Raw genomic sequence first — 26,888 nt, 5'->3', positions numbered from 1 at the left:
AGTGACGCAGCCTCAGCTGCGTCGCTCCGGTCTGCAGCTGGGCCCGGAGGCGCAGAGACCAGCATACGAGGAGTCAGGGCCTCGTTCCTCGTCTCTCCCCCTCCCCTCGCCACCGGGCAGTCCGCAGCAGAACGCCCACGAGCCTTCTCTGCCGTCTGCCCCTCGGTGGAAGCAGGTTGGTGTCAGGCGCACCCAGACCCCCGCTCTCGGTCGCTACAACGCCACCAGAGCCGGGTCCCTGTCTTCCACCTCGCTGCCCCTCCGCGGGTACGCCGGTGGTTCGGGTGGGTTCATTGGGACGGTATCTGGAAGCCTGGCTAGAAGCGCTTCCGGGTCCGTCCCGATGGCTCATCCGCACCATCCGGTTCGGCTATGCAATTCAGTTTGCACGCCGGCCTCCCAAGTTCAGGGGCGTCCACTTTACCCGTGTGCGGTCGGTGGACGCCCCTGTCTTGCGGAAAGAGATCGATGTCCTGCTGGCGAAGGACGCGATCGAGCCGGTCCCTCCTGCCGAGATGAGGTCCGGGTTTTACAGCCCCTACTTCATTGTACCCAAGAAAGGCGGTGGGTTACGGCCAATCCTGGACCTGCGGGTCTTGAATCGGGCCCTGCACAAACTCCCGTTCAAGATGCTCACGCAGAAGCGCATTTTCGAATGCATCCGTCCCCAGGATTGGTTTGCAGCGATCGACCTGAAGGACGCGTACTTTCACGTCTCGATTCTCCTTCGACACAGACCGTTTCTTCGGTTTGCTTTCGAGGGTCGGGGTATCAGTACAAAGTCCTACCCTTCGGGCTGGCCCTGTCACCCCGCGTCTTCACGAAAGTCGCGGAGGCGGCCTTTGTTCCCATGAGAGAACAAGGCGTTCGCATCCTCAACTACCTCGACGACTGGCTCATTTTAGCTCACTCGCGAGATGTGTTGTGCGATCACAGGGACATGGTGCTTCGGCACCTCAGCCGGTTGGGGCTTCAGGTCAACTGGGACAAGAGCAAACTCTGCCCCGTGCAGAGGATCTCTTATCTCGGTATGGAGCTGGACTCGGTCGCCCGGACTGCGCGCCTCACGGAGGAACGCGTCCAGTCAGTGCTCACCTGCCTCAGGTCTTTTCGAGGCAGGACAGCGGTTCCACTGAAACAATTTCAGAGGCTCCTGGGGCATATGGCAGCCGCAGCCGCAGTAACGCCGCTCGGCCTGTTACGTATGAGACCGCTTCAGCGCTGGCTTCACGATCGAGTCCCGAGGTGGGCGTGGCACAGCGGCACGTTCCGGGTCAAAGTGACCCCGCACTGTCGCCAAACCTTCTCCCCGTGGTCGGATCCTGTGTTTCTACGGGCCGGAGTGCCCTTAGTCCAGGTTTCCAGGCATGCTGTGGTTTTCACAGATGCCTCTGCCACCGGATGGGGGGCCACGTACAACGGGCATGCAGTTTCAGGTCTGTGGACGGGGCCTCAACTGCATTGGCATATCAACTGCCTAGAGTTGCAAGCAGTACGCTTAGCCTTGCGTCGCCTCAAAGGGGTTCTCAGACACAAGCACGTACTGGTCCGTACGGACAGCACTGCGACCGTTGCGTACATCAATCATCAAGGTGGTCTACGCTCCTGTCGTATGTCGCGACTCGCCTCCCACCTCCTCCTATGGAGTCAGAAGCATCTGAGGTCGCTTCGTGCCATTCACATTCCAGGGGAGCTCAACCGTGTGGCAGACGAGCTCTCACGGCTGCCTCCCCTGCCAGGAGAATGGCGACTCCATCCCCAGTCGGTCCAGCTGATTTGGAGTGTCTTCGGAGTCGCACAGGTAGACCTGTTTGCCTCTCCGGACACGACCCATTGCCAGTGGTTTTATTCCCTGTCCGAGGGGACCCTCGGCACGGACGCCCTGGCTCACAGCTGGCCCCGGGACCTGCGCAAGTATGCGTTTCCCCCAGTGAGCCTTCTTGCACAGACTCTGTGCAAGGTCAGGGAGGACGAGCAGCAGGTCCTTCTTGTGGCGCCGTATTGGCCCACCAGGACTTGGTTCACCGAATTCATGCTCCTCGCGATAGCCCCTCCTTGGCCGATTCCTCTGAGGAAGGACCTTCTTTCTCAGAGACGGGGCACTCTATGGCACCCGCGTCCAGACCTCTGGAAACTCCATGTCTGGTCCCTGGACGGGACGCGGAGGTTCTAGGTGGTCTGCCACAGGTAGTGGTAGACACCATCACTTCCGCTAGAGCCCCCTCTACGAGGCGCCTCTATGCGTTGAAGTGGAACCTGTTCGTCGATTGGTGTTTCTCCCGTCAGGAGGACCCCCGAACTTGCCCGATCGGAGTCGTGCTTTCCTTCCTGCAAGATGGGTTGGAGCGAAGGCTGTCTCCCTCCACCCTCAAAGTGTATGTCGACGCAATAGCCGCGCATCACGATGCACTGGAAGGTAAGTCCTTGGGGAAGCACGACCTGGTCATCAGATTCCTTAAGGGTGCCAGGAGGTTAAATCCACCTCGTGTTTTGCACTCGGTACCCTCTTGGGACCTTGCTCTGGTACTTAGAGCTCTTCAAAGTCCTCCCTTTGAGCCTTTGCTGACGGTAGAGCTTAATATCCTGTCCATTAAGACAGCGCTCCTGTTGGCATTGGCCTCTTTCAAGAGGGTCGGGGATCTGCAGGCTTTTTCGGTCGACGAATCGTGCCTAGAGTTCGGGCCAGGCCTTTCTCACGTTGTGTTGAGACCCCGGCTCGGATATGTGCCCAAGGTTCCTACCACTCCCTTCGTGGACCAGGTAGTGAACCTGCAAGCGCTGCCCCAGGAGGAGGCAGACCCAGCCCTAGCTCTTCTCTGTCCTGTCCGCGCCCTGAGGGTTTATATTGACAGAACGCAAAGCTTCAGAACCTCAGATCAGCTCTTTGTCTGTTACGGAGGCCGGCAGAAGGGGAAGGCCGTCTCCAAGCAGAGGTTAGCCCACTGGTTAGTGGATGCTATCACCCGAGCATATGAGTATCTGGGTGAGCCTTGTCCTCCCAGGTTGCGCGCTCACTCCTCTAGAGGTGCTGCCGCTTCCTGGGCTTTGGCTCAAGGCGCCTCGCTGACAGACATCTGTAGAGCTGCGGGCTGGGCGACACCGAACACGTTCGCTAGGTTCTATAGCCTTCGTGTGGAACCTGTTTCCTCCCGAGTTCTGGCTACGGCCAGTGGGTCGAGGGAATAAGTTGTGTCGGCTTGCTACGCCACTCCGCCTCGAACAGCGGATACGTGCTTTCTTGCTCCGTATGGCGCCCTACGTTGGTGAGTCTCGTGAGTTCCTCCTTCACCCCTCCGGTGCTGGGCGTGGCGGACCGCCCGGCGCCAGGTCTGCTACCTCTAGTGAGGAGTTGTTAGTAGACTGGGTGCTCCAGTGATCTCTACTGTGAACCATCATGCCACGTGCAGTTTAGCCGTGTCTTCCCCTTGACGGACTCGTTCGTCATCCCTGTTGAGTGCGCTCCTATTTCCCTTGGATTGGGACCACCTCAGGGACTGCCATATGTTTCACTACCCCATTGGGCTAGTACATATGTGTATTCCTGGTCAGTCAGGCTGGGCCTTCCGCAGCTTTCCCCCTCTCTTGGGGAACGCTTTCCCAGTGTTATCCAATGTCCACTGTGCGGGTCTTGCGGAACAGCAGTGTGGTTCCCGTGCTAGCTCCCGCAACTTATTTCAAGAAACTGCTGCAGGGTAGCTTAGCCGGGCGCTGGAAGGGGCCAGCACCATGGCGCTTTATTAGGGATCCCAATTCGTCAAGGAACTCCCCCGACGACACGTCGGAGTTCCCAGGACGAAAGGGAACGTCTCGGTTACGTATGTAACCCTCGTTCCCTGAGTACAGGGAACGGAGACGTGTCGTCCCTTCGCCATGTCGCTGTACCTTCGCGGAGGACTGGACACTGTTCGGCTCCTCAGCGAAAAGCATTGCGCAATGTTTACTTCCGCCTTTTATACCCGCGCTGGTAGGCGGGTCGCGGAATGCAAATCTTGCATGCCAATTTTCATTGGCTCGTTTTAATTCACTCGAAGGCAATTGGTCTCCCTAGCGTGATCCCAATTCGTCAGGGAACTCCCCCGACGACACGTCTCCGTTCCCTGTACTCAGGGAACGAGGGTTACATACGTAACCGAGACGTTTTCATTGGTCATGTCAATCACTGTACTGATTGCCTACACCAAACACTGATCCCTAAACCTACCCCTCACTGTAACCTAAACCAATGAAATCGGCTGCAGGGCGGGATTTCCGCTGAAGTGGTTTGGGAAAAAAAATCACGCTATTGAGAAGCACCCACAGTATGAGTGTTATAGAGGGAATGCGCGTGACGTCACCGTCAGCTGGCGTGATTGAGGCCACGCCCACTAAGTGGCAAAAAGACTGAGCGACAGCATTGGTTTTGAGCGTGAATGCCGTGAAAAACACAAAAAACATATCTAAAACGGGAACGAGCTTAGCGATTGACTGTACAACTACATTTGACAAGAAATCTGAAGTATATTTTTACAGACTGACGAAAGCTCCAGAACAGAGAAGCAAATAGATCGCTGCAATTCATAGAAACAACTGGACTCCAGGTAGCGAAAGGTGGATTTGCAGTTATCATTTTTGTGTCAATATGCTGAATTTGGTGGTAAAACCATTCTCTATATATTGTATTGTTATATATTGTAGTGACAACTCATCAATCAAATATTTACCACTGTATATTCTGTATAATTTGACATTTTTAAATAAACACTGACAAAAAACTATACAAGTTTTAAGTCTAGACGATATGATGATATATATAACATTGATATAAGTGATCACCTGGATTTAGACCTGCCTATATTGTATTTATATAAAGCGTTCACAGGCAAATTTGCTGTATGTATTTCCCCGGTGTCAAAATCAGGCACATATAAATGTCAGGAAACACGATTTCTGGCTGCATGTCAATATTCATGGATCACTGGATCTTTAGTAAGTTGTAAGGAACACTACATTGAGTCCAATCTTTAGTTTAAACTGATAATCGTTTGTTTTACTTGCGTTTTCGCAGTTTCTCCTATTAAATCCAGTCACGCAGCTGCTCTTCTGCCACTCAGTCCGGCTGAGGGGGCGTGTTCTGGCGGGAAAGTGACGTTAATGCATTCCCTCTATAACCTGTTAATATGGTCACCAAAATGAAAAGGTAATGCTTACATCCTGATTTTGCGACCAGTGGTAAACAAGACTAAGGGCACTTTTCTTTCTTTTTATTGTTTGTATGTCTTCCACAGTATTATTAAACCATCAAATAGTGTTTCCTGTTTCCTTGTCTTCATGATCTTAAGGTTACATTGTATGTGCCCATGACTCAGACACACTATAATAAACTCATAAGTCAACAATGTTTCCGTATGTACATTCACCTTGTGGTGGAGATAAATTGTTGTTTAGTAGGCCTATCTAAAAATAACTTCTGACCTCAGAGAGAGGAAGTTTGCATGCAGATTCTCCAGAGAACTTGTATATAAAATAATTTTAAAAAAAACCCTCTTTGTTCCATTTTCAGCAGTCAGGAGCTGACCGATGACTCTTTTGATTATGTTGTCATTCCTAAAGGTACTGTTACTTCCCCCTACATTACACTGTGGTTAAAGACACAAATGTTTATACTTTCACTCAGTTACATACAGTGTCCCAAAATACACGTAAAAACGTCTTTGTATTACTCTTTGATCACTAAATATCAAACCAAGTGCCATCTATTTTTGAAGAACAAGCACACTTTTCAGGCAAAACGTGTGTTAGGAATAAGATAATAATATTCAAAATTAAGACAAAAGTATTGTACAATTTCTGGTTGCAGTTCATGTGATGAACAACACCTCTGATAAGGCTTAACCCCTTCATCGACAAACAAAAAATGTACTATTAAATCAGAATATACTAAAAATGTTTTCTTTATGCTGCTGTATAACAACATAATTTTTCCCCTTCATTAACTATCTCAAAGAATTCGGTCATTTCTGCTCTTCAGTTTTTAAACTTGTTTTTCTTAATCAGTAATTAAATGGAATACTTGCACTCAGCTTCATGACATACTTCCATTACATACTTTGAAATATCTTTTTCTGAATTATAAGTGGCAATGGCACAACACAATCAGAATTGAGTCATTTTATTTGGCATATTGGTACTTATTGGAAGTATGTCATGAAGCTCAGTACAGGTATTCCATTTAATTACTGATTAAGAAAATCAAGTTTACATTTTCAAGTTTACAGTGTGTACATTTTCAGAGAAAAGAGATGAAATATTCTGAGCATTACCGTGCACATCATCTTCAAAATACAGGATTAAAAGCTTTATTACAAATACATAAACTATACTAAATATACTAAATCTTTTTACATCATACACCACTTCATACATCCACTAAAGTGATAGTAGGACCAGTAAGTTCCAAAAATGGCTCAGCAAAGTGTAGTTATTTCTAAGAACATCTCTAGCATCATTTGTTTGCAGATTCTATTTGCTTTGATATTTTGCTAGGTAATACAAGTACATTCAGAAATTTGTAGCTTAAATGTCGAACAGTGTCCAAATACTTTTTAGGGACACTCTGCAATTAGAATGAATTACAATAGACCCCTCGTTTATCTCCATTTTGATAGGAAATAATTTGAACGAGTCAAAATCACCTACATCACCTGACAAGAGAATCCCTACTGACAGGTACAATAAAAACTAAAGATAAAACATAATTATCACATTTATTTATTTAAAATGGTCACACTGCTAAAAAAAGAATATAAATTTGTATAAATCTAGCATCTCAAGAGCATCAGCTCCTCCCTTCCTAATGCGCTCCAGACCTCAGGCCCTGCGGATCACTGGTCGCGTACTCACCGTGGTTTTCCAAGGAGAAATGCTATTGAACCAACTACAGGTCATTGGGGGTAATAAGACCGGTGTGTTCGTGTATCATGTGACCGAAGGATCATCTGCTCATACCAGTGGCATCAGCTCTGGAACTCAGATACTTCAGGTGAGAACATCTGGATTCTGAACTCTATAATTTTTGTTTGAGGAAGATTTGGGTATATTTATAATAACACTTATGGCTGGTTTCACGGACAAGGCTTAAACCTAGTCCCAGGATAAAATGCATGTTTGAGCTGTCTAAACTAAAGGCAACTTGCACTGGAATCTCTTATGTCACTGCCATTGTTTTATCTCATTGCACACCAGTAATGTTTATAAAGTGTTTAGGCACATTTATAAAAGCTACTTACATGTCATGCTATTGACACTTAACAGACAAGGCTTAATCTAAGGGGAGGTGGGGAGTGGGAACCAGTCTAACTTGATAGTGAAGTAATTTACTCTGAAAAACAAAGTGGAAGGAGACAAAGATAATTCAGTTATGAAAGCAGTGGCAGGTCTCTCCTGATTCTTTCAAAGATAAGATGCACTGACAAATAACAGTAAGCTGTAATTTTCTCTTTCTCTTTGAATAAGGAAAGATACTATATATATATATATATATATATATATATATATATATATATATATATATATATATAGTGTTGTCACCTTCATTTATATAGCGCCTTTAACAGTATAGATTGTTTCAAAGCTAAGATGCACTGACAAATAACAGTAAGCTGTAATTTTCTCTTTCTCTTTGAATAAGGAAAGATACTATATATATATATATATATATATATATATATATATATATATATATATATATATAGTGTTGTCACCTTCATTTATATAGCGCCTTTAACAGTATAGATTGTTTCAAAGCAGCTTGACAGTGATAATAGTAAAGTACAGTAACAGAGATTGTTTTGGCTTTACAGCAGCTCTAGAATAAAGTTATTTTCCAGCTAAAGTTAGTTTTGATTGATTGATTCAATTCCGTTGCAAAGATCATTAGTTATTAACTTAGGGGCTGCTAACACGACACCGTTCTAACAGAAAACATTCAACACGCTCAGCGGTGCCTGGTGGCTTGAGAAAGCAAACCCTAAAATAGATTCCAAGGTGCAAGCCTTGAAAGATCTTGAGAAAAGGTTATCTTTGCGCAAACCTTAAGAACGCAAACCCGCGAAAACGCTGACGGCGTTTTTCTTTACAAACCAACCCTCAACAAACTACTTGTCTGGCCTTAAAAATTTATAATAAATAATTATTTATCGCTTCTGCATAGCCACGTGAACTGAAATTATCCCAACAACCTGTACACAGGTAAAGAGAAGGGAAGGATGCCTTCACAGGGGAGAGACTAGTTGACACTTCAGGGCTGCGTTGTCGTCGTGTCCAGGCCCAGGTCCTTCATCCGATCTGGATACGGCCTGGATCCGGCGGACTGCGGTAAACCTCGGGATAAACAGAGAGACTAAAATTAGCGTACACGCCATCCTTCTAATGATGTAACAAGTACATCAGGATTTATGGGAAGTGTTCCCGGTTCCCGCTGACCTAATCTATGCAGTCTAACATTTAATTATATTAGTCTAAAATGTGTTATGCGTAAATATATATCCCTGGAGAGATATTCAGGTTTTTTAGCTGCAGTTAAATTGAGTGGGAACTAATCAAAGCCCAAATTGTGCATTTATAGCTGAAGTATGAGCAGGAGCAGAGAACTGTACAAATGGTTCTGGAAGACACCACTATGGAGGAGGCCATGTGGGCCCTGGGGCAGGTCCAGGGACCATGCCACATTACACTGCGACCCAGCCAAGATGGTAAGGACAAAGAATCACAATCGCTCAATCATACATACCGTTGAATGTAATGTCACCAAATACATGTTCCTGGATCAACATATTTGTTGATCCTGGAACAACATTCCAATCAACCAATCAGATTTGAGGGACAAGTTTATGTCAAGTTTAGGCTTATAACCAGGGTTAGGTTCTACATCAGTGTTATTCTTCTATAATTTCCCTCTGATTTTAGGGAAATAAGTTCTGGGTAGGGTTCAAGGGCGTAGGTTTAGGGGGGACGCTAGGTACTAGTCCCAATCAATATTTTGAGATGACAAATTTGTCCCCACCAATATTTAGCAAGCTCCTTTGAACTGCTATTTTGATATTTGTGCTGCATTTGGATCTTTGCGCTGCTATTTGTATCGATTCCAACAGCCAGGACGACGACAGTACAAGATACGCCGTAATTTGATTGGCGGCGGGCTATCTGACAGGCAGGCTACACGCGCGGGCCGGGACTACTTTTTGTGCTTGCACTCACTGGCAGCGAGCGATGTGTGCGTGTGTGTGTGTGCGCGTGATGACGCCAACGGTAAGTTACCAGGGCTGTCTCTCTGCCTGCCATATACAAAGGCCAGAGTAAAACATTTTAATATTCCGTTTTTTTGTCCCTTTTTGTACTTTATAAATCAGCTATCTCACCCAAGAAGAAGAAAGGGGACACATAAAGCTTTTTCATAAAGCAGAGTGTAAGTAGGCAAAATAACTACCCACACAAATAACTAGCAGTAGTAGTGACTGACCAGGCTTTCAAATGCAGATTCTACTGTGGAAAATAGAATTAACTGTTGACCCTGGTTACCCAGGATATTGTTACAGTTAAACCTAGCTTCTGCAATCTTTCAAGGTTAGGAGCATTAATTAGGGGTGTGCAGCACGGATAGACTCGTAGAAGTCGGGCTATCATGATAGAATGCTACGTTAGCAAGTCACTGAATGTTAATTAGCCTACCTTAAACTTAGATTCTTGCAGTCATAAACAGTGGATCATCTGAGACATTTTTCGTTTCTACATTCTGTTTATGTAATGTATTTGTGAGTGTAGCCTACTTGCTAGACACGTGCTGGAAAAACATGTTGGCAATGTTACAAAGGCAAAAGTTAACACTGTTGTTAACAATGATTCAAATATAATGAATCATTATTTGATTGATAATATCCAAATAACAATATCTGGTAGGAGAGTTAAACTTGCTAGCCAAGGATATTATGTTTATTTATTTAGATTTGTTTTGCTCCACAAGTTCTGAAAGTACTTCCTTGTGTAGTTATTTTTGTTAGTGTAAATACTAATGTACATAATAATTTATGTTAAATAAAATGTTTGGTTGTTCAGCACAGTCTCATGGGGGGGAAGGGGTCCCCTCCAAAGCTGAGACCAAACCTACGCCCATGGTAGGGTTAGGTTCAGGGGTAGAGATAGGGGTAGGACAGAATTTTCAGACTGGAATGTTGCTCCAGGATCTCTTGACACGTCTTACTTGACAAAATCATGGTGACAGGTACACGCTATATATTAAATTATTTATTTTAAAGCAATCACTTATGAGCTATAGAGAAAATTAGAGTAGTGTATGGGGCTGGCAATGGTAAAATTCATGATTTTGATTCACAGGGAATGCATGAATTGATGAAATGTATACTTTGAATGCAATGTAAGTCAGCAGGCTGACCTGATAAGAGACCTTGTTGAGGCTGAGGGTGTGAGCCCGGACGCAATAATAGAGCTGCGCCGGGCCACCAAGGAGACTGTCACACTTTCATTGTGTTTGGTTTTCATTTTCAAGGACTCTTAGTTTGCTTATGGTTTCCTGTTTCCTTTGTCCTCATTTTCCCGCCACTAGTTTATAACCATGGTTATTGATTTAACGATCACACCTGTTTGTATTCTCTTCATTATCACTGTGTATCTAAGTCCCTCGTTTTGGTTAATTCAGTTGTCTGGTATTGTTTGTGCACAGCACTCTGTTTCGTAGACTCTCGCTTTTGTTTGTACCTGTTTGGATTTAGTTTAATAAATTTAACTAACTTTGATTTTGACTCTGGATCATCTTCATCTTGAATGTAATCTAAACGTTACAGAGACGGCCAAGTCAGTCGACCGGTCTATGGCAGCCCAGGTGGCTATGTTGAAACATCAATGGCTAAACTTGTTTGGTATAAAAGAGAATGAGTTTTTTCATGGATGCCCCATTTTCCCCTTCTGGCCTCTTGGGCGACAATGTCACCTCAGTCGTCAAGAGGTTTCAGGAGAAAAAAAGGCTGCGGCGTTCTAGAGATGGCTCTTGGCTGAGATCTTCTATGGGTAAGACAAATAAAATTAGAGATGCACCGATTACAATTTTCTAAGCCTATTCCGATTTCCGATTTTTCATGAGTTTGACCTGCCGATACCGATTTTAGCCGATTCCGATTTCATTTTTTCTAACCACTTTACAGCAAACACAAATATTTATTTTCTATCTTTTCTTTAATAGAACATTTTACATAGAACACAGAATTTTTTTTTAACAAATAAAATAAAATAAAACTAAATAAATTATTACTCCTGGTGTGGGAAATTCACACATATCTAAATGCAGAGTTATGGTATGGAAGAACCATTTTCATTTCCATATATTCAACTAAAAAAAAAGTGACATATTTACTTATTTACGAAACTAAACTTCTGTATGAAAACAGGTTACGGAAATAAAAAAATATATAAATAGCAAATAAAAATAAAATAAATATAGCCTTGCAGTATAAAGATGTTTCTCAAAACACACACACACACACACACACACACACACACACACACACACACACACACACACACACACACACACACACACACACACACACACACACACACACACACACACACACAGCCTATTGCAATCACTTGTACATCAATGGCAAGTTTTATTTCGCAAACAGTTCTTCTCTCATCTGCCACATGTCCAGCCAGGCTAAACAATCACTTGAATTGAGCGCGAGCAGCGCAGCAAAAATAGACTCTGCGCCGAAACCCCGCTTCACTGCTGCTCACGCGACGCTCCTGCTCGACGCTCACGCGCTGCTCCTGCTCTCGGTGTGAATGCACTCATTGATAAACATGCACGCCGGGGGAAAAAAAACCCTGCGCTGCTCACGCTTGCGGTGTGAAACGGCCATAATTCACGAGGTTTCCTACATGTGCGTTCTGTGTGCACGTGTGATGCTGATTTTGCGCAATGTTAATCATGCATCGAGTGCATTTGACCGGCAAAAAAAAAAATCGGCATATGTCAGACTGACTGGCCGGTCGCCGATTATGGCCGATCAAGTGAAAATCGTCCGATTCCGATCACCAGCCGATCAATCGGTGCATCTCTAAATAAAATGTATACTTTGTCCCTAAAAAGACTTTGGTGACATGTTCTGATGCTAGTGGTGTCAGGCCTCTGAGGGAAGACACACCTCATTTTACCGTGCCCATCCCCTTTCTGTGCCCTCAGGAGGCGGTTCTGCCAACCCTGCCACCTCAGTAGCTTTGGGGCGCAGAGGTCTCCAGCAAGCCCATACCTCAGTGTCTGTCCGGGGATGTTTTGCGGCACTGGGATGATTGCTCCATATAAAGAGGTTCCCACAGCAGTCAGTTTGGTCGTTCCCTGCCAGTTCGTATCTTCAGGGCACCAAATTTGCTGCTCAAGTTACACCAGAGAGTAGTCTTGAGAGACTGGTTTCCTTAATAGATCTCAGCGGGCCCTGCACACCCTACAAAATTCTGTCCGGGTCTTGCCTTCCCAGGTTCAATGGAGTCCTGTCCACAGTGGAATGACCCGGGCAGGCCCTGGTTATGGAACAGGAGGTAAAAGCTCTGTTGGGGAAGGAGGCCATAGAACATGTTCCTCTTCCCGACAGAGTTCGGGTTTTACAACCGGTTTTATTGCTCCAAAAAGAATAGGGGTTTGCATCTGATTTTAGATCTATGCCAACCAAATCCTTCTGTGAAAAAACTCAAGTTCAATAGGCTGACTTTGAAGCAAATGGTGTCACAAATCAGGTCAGAGGACTGGTTTGTCATAATAGATCTCAAGGACGCATACTTCCATTTATCCATCGTTCAACAGCACAGGAAGTTTCTGAGGTTTGTTCTCGGGGGCGTAAAGTACCAATATCAAGTTTTTCCTTTTAGCCTAGCCTTGTCACTCCGCACTTTCACGAATACGTGGATGCAGCACTGGCTCTTTTGCGACTCCAGGGCTGTACTACATAGATGACTATTTTATCTTAGCTCAGTCGGAACCTACTTCCCTGGGTGCCAAATCTAGGGAGCAGACATCCTGTTGAAGCAGGGGCTGAGGCCTGGGTAATGGAAACTCCACCCTGAGGTGGTTCAGTTCCTATGTCAAGTCAAGTCAACTTTATTTAAATAGCGCTTTTAACAATTCTGATTGTTTCAAAGCAGCTTTACAGAGATAACAGGAAAATAATGCAACAAAGTTTGTTTCTAGAAGACAATAGCGTCACAGTCCAGCTTACTGTAAGTAAGTTCAGTGATGGTTCGTTTTTGTTGTAAAAAAGTTATTAATTTAGTTCTTTTATATAACTTGCTCTGCTTCCGGGAGTTCTGGAGAGAGTTCGCTGGGACGTTTTCTGTTAGCTGCCCCATTCTGGCCGGGCCGAGTTTGGTTCTCGGACTTTGTGTCCCTCCTCCCCGGCTCTCCTTAGGAGATTCCGGTCAGGAGGAACCTTCTGTCTCAGGCAGGGGGCTCAATCCTTCACCCCCACCCAGAGTTAATAGCCGCTTTCCGACCAAGTAGTTACAGGTACTTAGTTATAGGAACTGTCCACTTCAGTTCTAAGAACTACTCTCCCCCAAACTCGGTTCTGCTGTTTGCGTTCGCACTGGCGAAGTGGCCATAGGAACTGGTAGGAGGGGTAAGGGAGTGACGCAAGCACGGCGACGGTCTTTATGGCGTCATCACTAGACGTAGCGCGGCCACATACAACAACAACAAACCAGCATGGAGGAGGCTATCGGAATGTTCCTGTTCTGCCTTGCCGGGACCTTAATAACAGAGTATAAACGGCGGCGTTTAAAGACTATGCTTGAGTTCTGTACAAAGAAACACAGAAGACGAAGGCTCCAGCGTAATATGATCTTAAGTAATATGATGGAAGAAGATAGAAGAGCAGAGCGCAGGAGACAAACAAAACGACGGGTAAGTCCACTTTTCAGAGTTCAGCATTCCGTCCATCCTCGTAGTAATGTTTTGCTAAAACACACAGCCGGTATGGCAGACAGCGCGCTGCAAGTTCCGTGTTGACACTGGGCATGACTTATAAGTTGAACCAATCAATGTAGACCTAGGGAAAGGGAACTAAAAAAGTCCTCGCTCTAGACTAGGTACTGAAAGAGTTATAGGAATTACGGTCCGAGGAACTGAAAAATCCCCAACTTAGTCCGGTCGGAACACGAGAAAAAAGGGTTATATGAACGTTAGGTTCTAGGAACTGCAAAAATCCCTCCGGTCGGAAAGCGGCTATTGAAGCTGTGGGCTTGGCCTCTGAGGAGGAGGCCCAGATCATAGACTCTCCAGTGCTCCATCCATGAGTAAACCTGTATGCCCTGAAGTGGAGAGTTTTCACTTCATGATGCGACAATCGCCAGCTGGACCCAGTTAACTTCCTGATTGGGACAGTGCTGGAATTCCTGCAGGAGTGGTTCTCTGCAGGGTTATCCCCGAACAATTTAAAGGTGAATGTGGCGGCCATAGTTGCTTACCAAATGCCTTTGGGCTGTATGTCTTTAGGGAGATACCCATTGGCAACTCGTTTCTTTCAACCCCTGATTACAAGCCCTATCGGTTTCCCCTTTGTGTTTGTAATATGCACAAGGCACTGTGAAAGCCTTTCTATAACCCTACACCAGGTTATGTACCTAAGGTCCCCATTAATGTGGCAAGATCTATTGTTCTGGAGGCCTTTTGTCCTCCCCCCTTTTGAACTTCGGAACAGGAGAAAATAAATCTGCTTTGCCCAGTTAGGGCACTAGAATCATATATGCATAGAGCAGCTCTGTGGCACAAATCTGGTCAGCTGTTTGTGTTGGGTAATGTTGAAATTCTGCATATCACTGGCCCTGCCCATAGCCCAGACGGATGGAGAACACTAGAGATAGTTATCAAATGTAGGGAGCAAGTACTTGCCAGATAGAGCTGCAACTCTTTTAATGTGGCAGTAGGCCTCTTGACAGCAACATTGAAGGTGCAAAAGTTCTTTTTTCTTTGTTCATTTTTCACATCAGAAAAAAAAAATGTTTTTTTTAAAGGGTCATGAACTGCATTTTGTAATAATTTTATCATTTTTTTCCTGGGGTGCACTTATAATGTTAGTGTGGAAAAAAAAAAAGGAGAAAAAAAAATCACATAAAAAAATGGTCATAATTAAAAAATAAAATACATTTTTCCTACCCTGATGTTAGCCTTATGATTTGAATGCTCTGTTTGAAGGGGTGATTTCAATGTAAATGCCCTCTGCTACAATTGGCTAACATCTTTGCAAATGAAATAGCCAAGTATTACATGTGGAACCCTCATGTAAACTTTTACCACGTTTTTACTATTACAGCTCTCAAGGTGATCTTTTCATTGTAACTCGATTTCTCTACTCTCGCGAATGCTTTAATCATAACTAACAGTGCAAACACGATGTAAATAAGAGATTCATCACTGATTATAAGGGGCAATTTGGTTAGAGTCCAGAACTCAGTTATTGATAAACTCACGCTGTTTGATTTGATTGCAGCGATAGTAAAGGGAGCGTTCTTTGATCGCTTTCTATATATAATTTAATCACAGTTTAAATAACAGATCATTTTCATCCTACTAAGAGAAACAATGTGAAGTTGATTTAGCCATTTAGTCACTGGTTTGATTTACTGACACATTGACAAAGAACATCTGACTGTAGCTACATGAATCATTACATATAAGAAATGCTCAAGGAAAATTTGATTTCTTAATTCATGACCTCTTTAACAGGTGTGTGTAGACTTCCACTGTACGTGTTCATTAATTGAACCAAAATGATTTATAATGTTCAGAATCAGAATCAGAATGGGGTTTATTCGCCCTGAATGTTTGAACAGACAAGGAATTTACTTTGGCAGGAAGGTGCATACATATAACATACAGCATATAGGATATAATAACACAAAAATGTGCCCACATGGGGTACCTAATAATGCAATGGTGCAAATATGCCAAAGTGCAAAAAATAGCAATGAGCTAAGAGTTTTTAATTTAAAGCTAAGAGTTTTTAATTAGAGTGTTTAACCTTGATTTGGGATGGCTTATTTAACGTACCTTGTAAATAGCCAATATTGCTCGTTAAGGTCAGAGATGTAATAAACCAAAATAAAGATCTGCTGCTTTTCTCCTAGCCTACGGGAACCTTCTACAGCAGCTAAAAAATGGAGAAGTGATGTCGGGTGATTCCTTTTACGTCCGTGTTAATATGACGTTGTCGGGCGATGTAGCAGGAACACTGCCGGTCAAGTGTAATGACATTGTCCATGTTACAAACACTCACCATTCCAATGACGGCTTCTGGTGGGCCAGTCATGTGCACCCTTCTCACCTGGAAGACCTTGAGAGTGGGGCTCTACCCAACTACTACAGGTAGTAAAATAATTTGTATTATTAGCAAAACTTACATCTTGGCATTATTATTATTATTTTTTTTACATTGTAAAATGTACCCAGTCAATGTACAATTTTCCTGCGTATAGTTCCTGGGATTCAGAAGAAAAGCACAAATTTTTCAATTATCATTGTGTGTAAAAATGTGGACCCATTAGACCTTTAGTTTCATTATCTACAGTATACTATATTTTAAAAGTTTGCGGTCAGTTAATTTGCTTTGCAAGAAATTATTACTTTCATTCAGCAAGTACACACTAAGTTTATTAAAAGTGACAGTAAAGACATTTATAATGTTACAATGATTTCTATTTCAAATAAATGGTGTTTTTCATCAAATTATCTTGAAAAAAGTATTAGAGTTTCTACAATAATATTAAGCAACTGTTTGCAACTGATTATAACAAGAAATGTTTTTGAGCACCAAAGCATATTCAAATGATTTCTAAAGGACCATGTGACACAGTAACGGCTGCTGAAAATTCAGCTTTGCCATCACAGCAATAAATTGCATTTCAAAATATAATAAAATACATTAAAATATTTTGCAGTTATTTTAAATTGCAGTTATTTTAAATTGTAGTAATATTTCACAATATTACTGTTACTTTACACATGGACACTCACACATAATCTTTGCATATCTTTCAGAGCACAGAGGCTGTTAATCGGGGCTATAGAGGATATGACCTACCCTCGCAAAACTCACAGAAAGGTAAGAATCCATCAGTAAATTCACACAGTCCAAATAGTCATTGCAGAAAATATTTTTCTCTGTTTCTTTGACTTTATTTTATTGTGATTTGTGTATTTTAAGATTCTACTAATAAAGCTCACATGTAATTTTTCTCAGTGTTTAAACAATTTCACATGAAGTTAATGTGATCCTGCACAATGCTAAACTGAACTATAAATTGATTGTCTTTGCTGCCCTTTTGACATGACGAATAAAAGTTTAGTCATAATTCATGTCATAGGTTAGTCATAATTCATGTTTCAGATGACTAGTTGTGAAATATCTAACAAATTGTTGTCTAGATTTGTATCGCCATAATGTGGAATTACGGAAATGCTCGCCAAAATATTTAACTCTGGGTGTGGAATGAAAATCTTTGTTGAGTGAATAATAATGTGTAACTTATAACTCTGAAACTAGCCATAGACAGAAACCATTTAAACTAATTAAACAAAAAAGAGTCATGCATTCTTGCCATCAAGATTAGAGAGACAGTCATGTACACAATTATTGTAGACTTGCAATGTTAGATTCTGTCGAGATTTGTCATGAAAAAGCATTGTTAGCACAAAAATATCTGTTAAATTAGTCCTCAGTACTTGTTTTCTGTCCACAGGAGAGAACTGCAGCTAATGAGAAGCAGAGAGATGTGAGGATCGTCAGCACCTGTCAACAGAGCAGAAACCCTCTGTGGGTCAGTGTGGAAGATGACAACAGCACATCACTGGACAGTTAGTACAAGACAAACTCATTCAGCTGTTTTACTCATAACTAGGCATGGGAAACATAAGGTATTTCTGATTCTTAATAGTTCCATTAACAAATCTTTTAGTACTTTTTAGGAGGAAATATTGGAAAAGTGAGATAGTTTCAATATTTCTCTTTTTTTAAATTCAAACCCTTCTTGCAAAAGTTTTTTACACTTCCATCTTAAAGGATTATTTCACTTTTTAAAAAAACTTTTGCTGATAATTTACTCACCCCCATGTCATCCAAGATGTCCATGTCTTTCTTTCTTCAGTCGAAAAGAAATTAAGGTTTTTGATTAAAACATTCTAGGATTTTTCTCCATATAATGGACCTCATGGGGTACCACACGGTCCAAGGTCCAAATGACAGTTTCAGTGCAGCTTCAAATGGCTTTAAACGACACCAGACGATGAATAAGGGTCTTATCTTGCGAAACGATCGGTCATTTAAAAAATAAATAAAAAAGTTGTAAGTTTTATAAGCACAAATGCTCGCCTTGCTCTGTTCTGTGATGCACGTTCGTGACTCTCCTGTTCGAACTCGTTCATCAAAATGAACTAATCTTTTTTCGAGTCATTTCGTTCGTTGAATGAACGAAATGACTCGAAAAAAGACTCGTTCAAAATTAACAAATCTTTTTTCAAGTCATTTCGTTCGTTAAATAAACAAAATGACTCCAAAAAAGATTTGTTCATTTTGATGAACGTGTTCGAACAGGAGAGTCACGAACGTGCATCACAGAACAGAGCAAGGCGAGCATTTGTGCTTATAAAACTTTTTTATTTATTTTTGAAATGACCGATCGTTTTGCAAGATAAGACCCTGTGTGTGTGTGTGTGTGTGTGTGTGTGTGTGTGTGTGTGTGTGTGTGTGTGTGTGTGTGTGTGTGTGTGTGTGTGTGTGTGTGTGTGTGTGTGTGTGAGATGCTATTAACTTTTAATCATTCAATTAATTAATACGTGTCAGGCAAATTTTTTTTTTATCTTAAAGGTATTGTAGGTAGAAATCCACAAAAATACTTTTTGTCAAAATTTGTTTAAACTGTCTTTATATATCAATGCATAATTAAAATGTAAGTACTCTGGAAAAGAAATTATAAAAATCGAGTGTCTGTAGTCCTCTTAGGACTACAATAAACACAGCTCATTATTCCATTAACTCCCACTCCCTCCCTACTCGGCTCCTTCCAAAGCCACGCCCCCAAAACAAATGAACGCGCGATCCCGGCCATTCGCTCAGCTGGAAGAGTCGGACGTGTTTACCAGCTTTACCAGATGTAGTGACATCATGTCAGAATCACAAGTAATAAAATAACTAACTTTATCAGTATGAATATAAACAATTAACATGGCTGTTAGTACTCACTATCCAGCTCGCATAACGATACTTGTAAAGTTTAAAATATTTTACTAGCTCGTAACGGAATCAAACTCAATATAAGGCAAAGCTATAAATAGCTTCATTGATACACGTTTGCCGTTACTATCAGTTACACTGTGATGAAGGTGAATTTGTAAGATTCATAACATAAGATTGTTTACAGATAAACTGAATTACATACACTCAAACACCTTCTCACAACTGCATTGCAGACCCAAGATAATATAACACACACACACACAACATATATTGTATAGCACATACAGATACAACATAAAGACATATGTAAACATATGTAGAGCATATAACAACAAACCAAACGTGAAAAAACGGAGTAGGTAGAGTTCACGGTGAAAATAGGAACACAGTTTAGGCAGAGGGTAAAGCTAGGTATAAAAATAGATCCCCTAAACTTTTTAACCTAAAGTTAGATTCGGCGAAATTAAATAAAACAGCTTTCGACTGCAGATAGGCCTATTGCTTATTTATCGTCTCAACCCTGGCTCACTAACAGTAACGTTATACTAGTCGACACCAAAGTTACACTGTCATAGCTAAGCCAGTACCGTTAGTTATGCTACGTAAAGTTAGGTAGCTAATATTAGGTAGTTAGGTGTGCTAGTGATACATGCTTCATGAAAAAATAAATGCCATCAAAATGAAAACAGCAAGATTACCTGTCCAGCAGAAATAAAGCCATCATGGAGTCACTTTTCAGCCCCTTGAGATCACTCAGTAGTAGCCGACGCTGGAAAGCCACGCCGACTCTCTTATGATTTCTTTATTTATCCAAAGACTTTTTGTTCATAGCCTTTTCAAATACTGTCTTCCTTTTTTTAACTCGTTTGACTTCGCTGCCTCTATATGCAGGTAACGTTACTGAGAATTGTGACTGTTCTTTCTCTGCCATAATTGTTTGTTATTACTAGCTTCCGTTCCTTTTCAAACGGGTGCGCGCATTTGGGCTCCTCCTGTATCAGCAGAGGTGGTATCCATGGTAGCGAGGGAGAGTGACAGTCGCCCCAGCCAATCATTTCTTTCGTCCCGGTTTGAATAATGAGCTGTGTTTATTACAGTCCTGAGAGAACTACAGACACTCGATTTTTATAATTTATTTTCCAGAGTACTTACATTTTAATTATGCATTGATATATAAAGACAGTTTGAAAAAAATTGGAAAAAACTATTTTTGGGGATTTCTACCTACAATACCTTTAAGTGTCAAGTTAATCTTTCTTTTCTGTAGGTCATGGTTGTGTGCAGAGCAGATGTGTGACTCTGATGCCTTACACCCTGGTCACACCTCAGTTCCCTCCCATCTGTCGCCCAGTCCTCCTCCTTCCCACAATCTTTGGCCATGTCTTGCACAAACGGTTGGCAGAACAGGAAGGTTATCAGCTCTGTGAGCCAGGTAAAAAAAATCACTTTATTTTCAAGCAAGAGGAAAAGAAAATGGAAAAAATAGATAAAGATACCATAGAGAAAACTTTCCCATTACGGTGAGAAATTCAGGTTTGAGTCACAGTATCAACAAGTTTCCCTATCAGTCAGTCACATTCAACATTACGTCGGACTAAACTAAGGTATTGGGGTCTCGCCTGAGAGCCCAATCACCTTCGAGTGGTAACAGAAAAAACCAATGCACACCGGCGAGTGAGATTTGCATCGCAAGCCATTCCTCGCTTCCGAGTATACAAAGCAGCCTGCAAACTCACACATTAAGCATTCGCTTCAGAGCCGAGCAGGCATTGTTTCAGTCTGTTCTTCAATCATCGTTCAGAGAGTCTACGGAGCAAGAGGAAAGCTGTTCCTGTGTTGGTGTAATGGCACGTTTCAGCGGAGGTTACGTTTGCTGAGTGTTTTCAGTGGCAAGTGCAGTTGCTACTCTTCTGGGCGCTTCAACATTTAAAGAGCAATTTCCCTAAAAGAGTAAACATTGGTGTGACGTTGTTTTTTTTTTAAGATGTCATTCCATACATCACTGTGATCTGAGGATTACAGTGGAAGCTCTCCCGCCGGGCCCTCCCACTCCTCTTTCACATCACAGCCTGTGGAGCTTCTGGCTGCGGTGTCTGGTACTTGCCATGGGGGACCCAGCATCTCATTCACAGATTTTACAGTGTTGTGGTATATTTCCGGGGTGTGAGAGGATGCTGGCTCAGCTGGATGCCGCTTCTCAACCCATGTGTTTTAGTTATTTGTTATTTTAACATTTGTTTTACTTGTTACCAACTTTTTAAATAATTTAATAGCCTATTAGGCCTACCTCTCATCTCAACATTTGAATGTGAGGTACCTGTTGAGCTTGGATTGCTGATCGGTTTTGGGGTGATTCCTCGGCGTTCTTCTTGTTTCGTGTGGCGGGTGCGGCACCTGAACGAGGCTGGAAACTGTGTCATCTTCAATCTGAAGTCGGTGTATGCCTGCGTGTGTGGATTCATTAACGGTCCGATGCTGCTGTGGCCTCTGCATTCTAATCGCTGAACGACTCTCGCGACTCAGAGTGTTGTGATCTTCACAATTTTATCGGGATTCCATTGGATATAAGCATGCTGTTTTCCTTTACCAAATTCTTTTCACTGGTCTATGCTATAAACTGGATTCTGTGGAACATTGGAATCAAGGCTGTGGAATACCAACATTATAAGGTAATCATATTCTGAGCTTTTTTCATTGGATCATCATCTCCCTCCCAGCACCCGTAATATTAAAACCTTGCGATCATTCAAACTTTTGCATCAGCGCTGCTTCACGATATAATATAGGACAAAAAAACTTGATTGTCTCTGTCTTTGTGAGACATGGCATCAACCAAATTACTTTTACAATCTTAATTTAGCCAAACCACCTGGATTTACGTACATTGACAGACCTAGATTCACTGGTAAAGGTGGCGGTCTTGCTATTCTATACAGATCAGATTTGTCTATTGCAGAAGTTACAACACCTGCTGTGTCATCTTTTGAATGCTTGACTATCAAAGTTAACAGCACTTCACCAGTACTTGTTGTTTTAATCTATCGCCCACCTAAGGCTGATGCGAGGTTCTTTTCTGAACTTGCAGAATTATTGACTATGCTAAGTCCTATTTGTCCAGACATGCTGCTAATAGGGGACTTGAATATTCATGTCGATAATCCTGACTGTTCCTCTTCAGCTGCCTTCCTGCTTGTGTTAGAGTGTTTTAACTTCATTCAACATGTTGACTTTTCAACTCATAAATCTGGACATATATTGGACCTGGTATGCTCTGTGGGTATTGGTATAGATCAGCTTTCAAAAGATGAAGTTAATTTTAGTGATCATAAATTACTGACAAGTGAATTTACCATCTCTGCCACCCTGAAGTCTTCTAAACAGCATGTCATATCTTAAAGAAATATTAGGAATATTGACCCTAAAAGGATTTCTTACCTTGTTGCGGAGATTCCTGTGCTTGACTCTATTGACTGTTACAACTCTGCACTTTCCTCAATTCTTAATGTTTATTGCATCAGTGAAAGAATGAGTTGTATCCTTTTCCAAGTCATCTCCCTGGTACACAAATGAATTACGTGCACTTAAAGTTGACGGAAGGAAGTTTGAGTGGTTGTATAAAAAATCAGGCCTCACCATTCACAAACTAATGTTTGAACAGCACCAGCTGCAGTATCATCTTGCTTTGAAGACTAGCAGAGAGGCATATTACTCTCATGTTATCAATAAAGGTGCTGCTAATCCTAGGACGTTATTTAAAATAATTGATAGCCTTTTTAAATCCCAAAAGAAAACTGTCTGTCTTTCTGATGAGATGTGTAATAATTTTAACAAATATTTCACAGAGAAAGTTCAGAGTATTTATAGCTCTATCTCCTTTGACTCTACTTTGTTGACTAGTGAGTCTTATTAAAAAAACTCACTCTCTACTGCCCTTTCGAAGTTTGCTACTGTCAATGTAGACAATGTTTTTAAATTGATCATGACTATAAGTTCATCCAAATGCTTTCTTGACCCCTTGCCTACTGAGGTTCTAAAAAAGTGTTTACCACATGCCTGCCCTTCCATCACTGTAATTATTAACAACTCCCTAGCCACAAGCCAGGTTCCTCCGGCCCTTAAGGTGGCCGCTATCACACCTGTTCTAAAAAAAACTGGTTGTGATGTTCAAAATGTAGCTAACTACAGGCCTATTGCGAACCTGCCCTTTGTGGCAAAGGTTCTCGAACGAGTTGTTGTTGATCAGATACAGCAATATCTGTCCAATAACAACTTATTGGAACCGTTTCAGATCTGGTCACAGCACTTAGACTGCACTTGTAAGGGTCACCAACGACCTACTTGTTTCCGCTTACACTGATGCTTGCAGCATTCTAGTCCTGCTAGACATTGCGTGTGTTGTTAGGCAACACTGGTGTTGTGTTCAAATGGTTTGAGTCCTATTTAGTAGATCGTTTTCAGTATGTTTGCATGGGGAAAAATAAATCTGAGGCCACATTAGTTCAGCAGGGTCTCCCGCAGGGGTCAGTGCTAGGCCCGACTTTGTTCTGCATTTATATTCTCCCATTTGGTGACATTATTAGAAAATACGGTCTGGGGTTTCATTGTTATGCTGATGACACACAGATCTATGTTAACAGACTCCCGGATCCTAATGTTGCAATCACAGCTCTGAGCGCATGTATGGAAGAAATAAAGTCATGGATGCATGCCAATTATCTTAAACTTATTGAATCAAAAACAGAATTTCTACTTGTTGGTATGCCGACAGCCTTGCACAAGTTTAACTGTCAAAATCGGTTCACTTATTCTGATTTACTGGCCCCAGCATCACAGGTGCAAAATTTAGGTGTTATTTTTTATTCACATTTGTCTTTTGATGCCTATATCAAATTGGTTTCAAAATCAGCTTTTTTCATCTAAAAAACATTGCCAGAATTCGGCCTTCTATATCCCTGCCAGATGCGGAAAAGCTCATTCATGCATTTATCACGTCGAGACTGGATTACTGCAGGGCTGCCAACTTTTCAAAAAACCTTGGAGTGAGATTTGGTGGGGCCAACCAAAATTTTGCCGCGTACAAAGCAATTTGTTTGGCTCATTCAGCATCATTACCGTACAGCAAAAAATAAAATTATAATAACCACACACACACACACACACACACACACACACACACACACACACACACACACACACACACACACACACACACACACACACACACACACACACACACACACACACACACACACACACACAGGTTCTAAGTGTAGGAACCAGGGTAACATTGGTCTACCAAAGGGATCTACTAAGACCACTGAAATTCTAAAGAATGAGAACCACTGATTTACATAAATTCTAATCCTTCAAAACTAAATAAATAGAAATAACCATTTATGGACACCAGGGGGACTTGTGGCCAAAGACCAAACCTCATTAGATAAGGCCAGTGGGTCGCACTTGAAGCAGGGCTCCAGGCCAGCCATTTTTATTGTCATTATTGATGACAGGGTGCCATCCAGGGCAAGGCTGTTCCTGGTCTTTGTCTTGTTGAGTCCCACCACAGAAAACACTCTCTCCGCATCATCATTTGAATGGGGTAGCACCAGGACAATCTTTGCTATGGTGGCAAGCCTCGGGAACAGGCCTACACCTGTCACCTGTGAAGAATGAGCCAAGAACACAGTGGAAATAAGCTCTCAAGTAGTATTGTTTTTTTTTTTTTTGTTTTTTTTTTTGCCGTTGATAGATAAGTATAGGTTGATACATAATCAATTCTGTCTATTAAGACAAAATGCATGCATCTATATGATCATTTGTATATACAGTATATCCTATAGACACACACACATAATTTTAAAGCACTATAGAGGCATGATTTTATCTAAATAGAACAAATTGATTAACATCAACCTACAGCATACTTTTACAAAAAAAAAAAACTATTTCCACTGTGTTTTTGGTAAAGAATAATTCTTACCTTATGTTTTAGGCTAGCCATTTCAGCCCAGAAGCTCTCCATCTCAATTTCCTCTGGGACCTGCAGGTGTGGTATTGGTATAGTCTGGTATTCCAGGAATTCGTCGCTGAGTTGGTTATACTCCTGAGGCCCATGGTAGGGGAGCAGGTTGGGAAACCTAATTTAAGAAAGCTATATATATATATATATATATATATATATATATATATATATGGTCATCAACCAAAAGGAGCAAATAAGATCTTTTTAAAAAAAAGAAAACACTTAGGAATGCCTCACGTGCTTAGAGTCGAAATTCTGGTGTTAATGCCTTTGTATTAAATTCAGGGTATTTAATGCCAGATAACAAGCATAAATTGCTGAAAAAATAACCTAACCTCTCAACAAAGTAAAGGGCATCTCCTACACCGCATTCCAACCTCTGCCGAAAATCAACAAACTTTGCGTGCTTGAGCAGTGGCTCTTGTAGGGGCAGCTTATTTAGAGCATAGTCCACAGCAGAGGTCAGAAACGCCAAGGCAGCTTCATGGAATTGCTCCATCTGCTCTGGCGTGATGTCTCCATCATCCAGTAGCTTGTTGAGCTTCACCCTGGTGGTGAATCCAATATTCAGCTTTCTTCCAGTCACAGATACAACAAATCATGTTAACAGAAATGCTTTGTCATGCTGATCATACAACAGCATGACACTAGGCATGAAGTCCAATGTTTTTGGGCTAACCAGAAGGTCAGTGTTAATGGAAGATGTGGATCAATGGATGGATCCTTTAACACTGAGCTTCTGGTTAGCCCAAAAAACTAGGACAACTTTAGTCAAGTCAAGTCATCCTCATTTATATAGCGCTTTTAACAATGTAGATTGTTTCAAAGCAGATTTACAGAGATCAACATATAGTTTAAGGTAACAGAGATTGGTTTGGTTTTATAGTGGCTCTTGAAAAATGTTTTTTCCAGCTAAAGTTAGTTTTGATTGATTCACTTCCGTCTAAATGATCATTTGTTATTAAATTAGGGGCCGCTAAGACGACACCGTTCTCTCTAAACAGACTTTAAACGTGAACCTGTGATAGACGCTGATGGCGTTCACATGCGCATTAAGAATTGATTCTATAGTTATGTGCGTTTGAATAAATGTGCGCAGGTTTGTAATTCCTTACAAACCATGCCTAAACAAACTACTTGTCTATAAATTTTGATGCAGCATTTTTATTTTATCTTATCACTTTGGGTAGGTACGCGAACCGAAAAATTCCACAACGCTTTATCTATAGAGTGGTATAGGGACTAGTAAAGCTAGGTACAAGGCAAAGCATGACATGGGGTTCCCCTGCAGTCTGATTTCATCACTTGTAAAATTAGAAGAATTAAAAATAATGATAGTTAATGATCAAACACTGACCTGGCAAATGGTTTGCCTTTTCTTTAAAAAGCAAGAATTGTTTGTCTTCCTGCAGCGCTGTAGGCACCATGAACTTGGCGCACAACTTGCGAATGAAGTTCATCATCTACAACGCAGACATTTACAGGTATAAAACAGTGGGTGAAATTTGCATAAGCTCCCAGAAGCAGCAAAAAAAAACAAAAACAAAAAACACAACAGCAGAAGCATATCCCACCCTCCCATTGTACCTCATCGTGTA

At 42.1% G+C, this 26,888-nt stretch overlaps 1 protein-coding gene across 1 annotated transcript in view; it reads left to right on the top strand.

Moving 5' to 3' along the window:
- card14 (caspase recruitment domain family, member 14) overlaps nt 1-26,888 on the top strand; it is a 106,846-nt gene that overhangs the window by 16,821 nt on the left and 63,137 nt on the right. Inside the window, exons 11-18 of the mRNA XM_077198996.1 lie at nt 5,540-5,589; nt 6,645-6,705; nt 6,802-7,018; nt 8,603-8,729; nt 16,165-16,402; nt 17,075-17,138; nt 17,776-17,890; nt 20,536-20,700. Of these exons, the coding sequence (XP_077055111.1) occupies nt 5,540-5,589; nt 6,645-6,705; nt 6,802-7,018; nt 8,603-8,729; nt 16,165-16,402; nt 17,075-17,138; nt 17,776-17,890; nt 20,536-20,700 (1,037 nt within the window). The remainder of the gene's footprint in view (nt 1-5,539; nt 5,590-6,644; nt 6,706-6,801; nt 7,019-8,602; nt 8,730-16,164; nt 16,403-17,074; nt 17,139-17,775; nt 17,891-20,535; nt 20,701-26,888) is intronic.

Source organism: Siphateles boraxobius, unplaced genomic scaffold, assembly GCF_051911475.1.
Source record: "Siphateles boraxobius isolate OS27281-9 unplaced genomic scaffold, OSU_SipBor_1 41, whole genome shotgun sequence".
NCBI classification, from domain to species: Eukaryota; Metazoa; Chordata; class Actinopteri; order Cypriniformes; family Leuciscidae; genus Siphateles; species Siphateles boraxobius.
Note: the sequence above shows the minus strand (reverse complement) of the source record. Positions and strands in the feature narration are given on the sequence as shown.